Genomic DNA, 3,502 nt, shown 5'->3' with positions numbered 1-3,502 from the left:
GGAGGGGGGCCGGGTGGGCAGGGCTGGTGCTGCGGGTGGGGCAGGGGCAGTGGCACTTCCTTGACTTCTTCCCCAGCCCCTCGCATTCTGTGTTACGGCACTGTCGTCCTCTCCCTTTATTTTTAAAAATGCAATAATAAAATTGCAGTAGTGAGCCCGTGGCATGAGCTCAGCTCTGCCTTTCCCTGCTGAGGACGGCGCTGGGACCCTCCCAGAGGCCCCAACCCCCTCAGCCCGCCCAGCTGCAGCAGTGCCAGCACCAGTGTCACTGTCAGGACTGTGTGTGGGACACAGCCGCCTTTGTGTCCCGTGAGGCAGCGTTGGAGGGGGGGCACCCGGCCCCCTCTCGTGCCCCGTTTTCTGGGTGGCCCCGCGCTCTGGCCTGGCACCAGCCCACATCCTGCTGCCCGTGGGGAGGGACAGCCTATGGGACAGTGCTTTGTGGGCTTGTCGTGCCCTGGGCTGGAGCTCGGCTGGGGAACGGGGCCACGTTTGGGGTGATCCTATGTGGGGCTGAGCAGGGAGCGCTGCAGTTGGTCCCAGGGCTGAAGAGGGGATGCGTGGGGGGATGTGCAGGGATGCAGTTTGGGATGGGAGTGATGAGGACATAAGGGATCTGGGGGGTTCTGGGGGTCGCTGGAGCATGAAGGGTGGGGTGTGGGGGCCTGGGGAGCCCAGAGGTCATAGATGGGGGTGCTGGTGGTCTGAGGGATACAGGGATGGGCAGCCCATGGGGCCAGCGGAGCCAGGGGCCTTGTGGCAGCAGGAATGGAGGTATAAGGGGTGTGGGGGTCAGAGTGAGGAGCTGGGGGCAGCTGGAGCTAAGGCACTAGAACACTATGGCTCAGGTCCTGAGCCTGTGATGTGTGTGCACAGCGTTTGAGTAGGTCCTACAAAAATAACCATGGGGTGTTATTTTCTCTGAGGTCTTTTCCTGCACTGGAGGGGAGGGGCAGCAGGTGCTGGAGGTGGGGGTGGAACTGACCCTCTCTGGAGCTGACAAGGGACAGGGGTTGCAGTGGGGCTGGCTGGGGGGCAGGAGCTCCCATTTACCCCATGAGGATCCCCCATCATTTGCCTACTTAAAGGGGCAGGCATGGCAGGGTTAGAGCACCCCAAGGCACAGCGGGTGGGGGGCACAGGGGCCTCTCGGGGGTGGCCTCGAGGCACTGGGGCGGTGAAGGATGTGGTGGAGCTGCAGCCATCATCGGGGGTCCCAGCGGGGCCTGGGGGGGCTGCGCTCTCCAGCTGCGGGTCCCACAAGCTCTGGATGCCGCTCTGGGGGTGGAAAGGGGCGTCAGTGTCAGCGGGGCACCCGCTGCTCCCCCAGCACACACTCACCAAGGCCAACACGTTGTGCACGATGCGTGTCACTGGGATAGGCTGGCGGCAGTGGCTGCACTCCGAGGGGGCTCAGTTCTGCTGGCGCTTGGCCTCCTGCTGTTGGAGGTACAGCAGCTGCAGTCATTGCTGGCACTGACTGAGGATTACTGTAGGGAGGGGGCTCAGCACTGGCCCCTTCCATCACCCCCATCCCCCATGGCCATCTCCTTGATCCCCATGGCCATCTTCCTCTCCCTCGTCACTGCTATCACCCTCTGCATCCCCTTCCCCATCCCTGCTGCCGCCCTGCTCACCATGCACACCCATTGTAGTTCCCATTCCTACCCCTTTTCCGGTCCAGTCCCTATCCCTATTCCATTCCAGCTTCCACCCCCATGCCTTTTCCTACCCCCATCTCAAACCCATCCCATCCCCATTGCCATTCCCATCTCATCCCTACACCCATCCCATCCCCATGGCCATCCCTAACCTCATCCTATACCATCGCATCTCATCCCTACACCCATCCCATCCCCATGGCCATGTCTAACCCCATCCCATCCCATCCCCATGGCCATTCCCATCCCTACACCCATCCCATCCCCATGGCTATCCCTAATCCCATCCCATCCCCATGGACATTCCCATCTCATCCCTATCCCCATCCCTACACCCACCCCATCCCCACGCCCACCCCACACCCTCCCCTCTCCCCTCACCATTGCTGCAGCAGGACGCCGAGCAGGCTGAGCGCCGGCCATGCCCCCAGCACGACCCAGCTGTGCCAGCAGAGCTGCCCCACCGCCTCCATCCGCAGCCTCTCGGAGATGTGCACCACCAGAGCAAACGCCTCCACGAAATAATCCACGCACGCCACCGCCACGGCCGCGCCGAGGACGGCGGTGGCCAACGTGGTCAGCGCTTTGGGCCAGCGTAGGGTCAGCAGGGCACAGAGCAGCGCCGGGCCCAGCAGGACGCCCACCGGCACCCAGGGGCTCAGCGGAGGCACCAGGGGCGCAGCAGCCGCCAGCACGGCCGCGGCCAGCAGCAGCCCCAGCAGCAGCCCGGTGGCGAAGAGCCCGACGCTGCGCAGCAGCGCGGTGACCAGCCCGCAGAGCGCGCCGATGGCCAAGGCGATGCCCGCGCTCACCTCCAGGCTCAGCCGCGTCTCCAGCACGCGCTCCTTGTAGCACAGCAGGAAGATGACGCCGGAGCCCAGCAGCAGCCCCGACGTGAACAGGACGGCCTTGAAGCAGCGATGGCCTGGGGGGGAACGCGGGGCTCAGCGCCGCGGTGCCCTCGGTGCCATCCCCCAGCTGTGCCCCATGGACACATCCCGTCCTGTCCCCAGTGCCAGATATGTCCCGTGCACACATCCCGTTGTGTCCTCCTGTGCCATCCCCTGGCCATGCCCCGCAGACACACACTGTCCTGTCCCCAACACGTCCCACAGTGCCCCCAGTGCCATCCCCTATGGGCACATCCCATCGTGTCCCCAGTGCGCCCCACGGTGTCCCCAGTGCCAACCCCAGCTGCGCCGCACAGACACATCCCAAGGTGTCCCCAGTGCTATCTATGTCCCATATTCCCCCTCTGGTGCCCCCCCCACACCCCGACAGTGCCCCCCGTGCTATGCCACCCCCACCCCTCACCAATGCCACCGTAGAGAAGGCCGAGGACGCAGCCGAGGGCGCAGAGCACTGCCGGACCGGGCTCGTAGTGTGGCCGTGGCTCCAGGCGGCAGCGCAGCTCCACGGGGGCTCCAGGCTCCATCCCGGACCGGGGGGGGGTGGGGTGGGGGGCAGGGGGAAGGCTGTGCTGGGGGCGGTGGAAGAGCACAGAGGGAGCCCCACTCCCCCACCCCCCGCACTTCGCACATCTGGCAGCAGCGGCGGGGCCACATCTGGGGCGGGGAATGGGAGGAGGCGGGAGGGGCTGGGGAGAACGGGGGCTCTGAGAACACCGGGAGCCCCAAGGGGAGAGGGGGGGGCTCAGGGGTCACCGCGGCTGCAGAGCTGACAGCTAGAGAGGGCACGGAGGGAGCCACGGGGTGGGGGGTCCTCGGGACACCCAGGACCCCCTCGTGTACCCTGAGACATCCCAGAACGTTCCCCGCGCTCCTCCCGGCGCCCCAGAGGACTCCCAGGGCCCCCACCGGCACCCAGGACCAATCCCCCCC

General features: G+C 66.0%; 1 protein-coding gene across 2 annotated transcripts; it reads right to left on the bottom strand.

Annotated features, from left to right (window-relative positions):
• On the bottom strand, positions 7 to 3,493 carry LOC110389246 (transmembrane protein 198-like). Of its 2 annotated transcripts, none has more exons than XM_021379252.1 (4): positions 2,976 to 3,493; positions 2,043 to 2,586; positions 1,342 to 1,440; positions 7 to 1,278 (listed from the first exon to the last, which is right to left on the bottom strand). In XM_021379252.1, exons 1-3 carry the CDS (start codon positions 3,094 to 3,096, stop codon positions 1,371 to 1,373), a joined length of 735 nt encoding a protein of 244 aa, XP_021234927.1. In that variant the 5' UTR covers positions 3,097 to 3,493; the 3' UTR covers positions 7 to 1,278; positions 1,342 to 1,370. The 2 variants fall into 2 exon arrangements, with proteins under 2 accessions (XP_021234927.1, XP_021234928.1); XM_021379253.1 differs by having other exon boundaries at positions 1,342 to 1,437.

Source organism: Numida meleagris, chromosome 32, assembly GCF_002078875.1.
Source record: "Numida meleagris isolate 19003 breed g44 Domestic line chromosome 32, NumMel1.0, whole genome shotgun sequence".
NCBI lineage: Eukaryota > Metazoa > Chordata > Aves > Galliformes > Numididae > Numida > Numida meleagris.
This window is presented reverse-complemented; position numbering and strand designations above follow the sequence as displayed.

What these genes read in the sequence shown, in the direction of transcription:
- LOC110389246 (XM_021379252.1), bottom strand. Translation starts at nt 3,096, where the DNA reads ATGGAGCCTGGAGCCCCCGTGGAGCTGCGCTGCCGCCTGGAGCCACGG. An exon ending in CCTTCTCTACGGTGGCATTG is followed by an intron (nt 2,587 to 2,975) that starts GTGAGGGGTGGG and finishes GTTCCCCCCCAG; the next exon opens with GCCATCGCTGCTTCAAGGCC. An exon ending in GGCGTCCTGCTGCAGCAATG is followed by an intron (nt 1,441 to 2,042) that starts GTGAGGGGAGAG and finishes TACCTCCAACAG; the next exon opens with CAGGAGGCCAAGCGCCAGCA.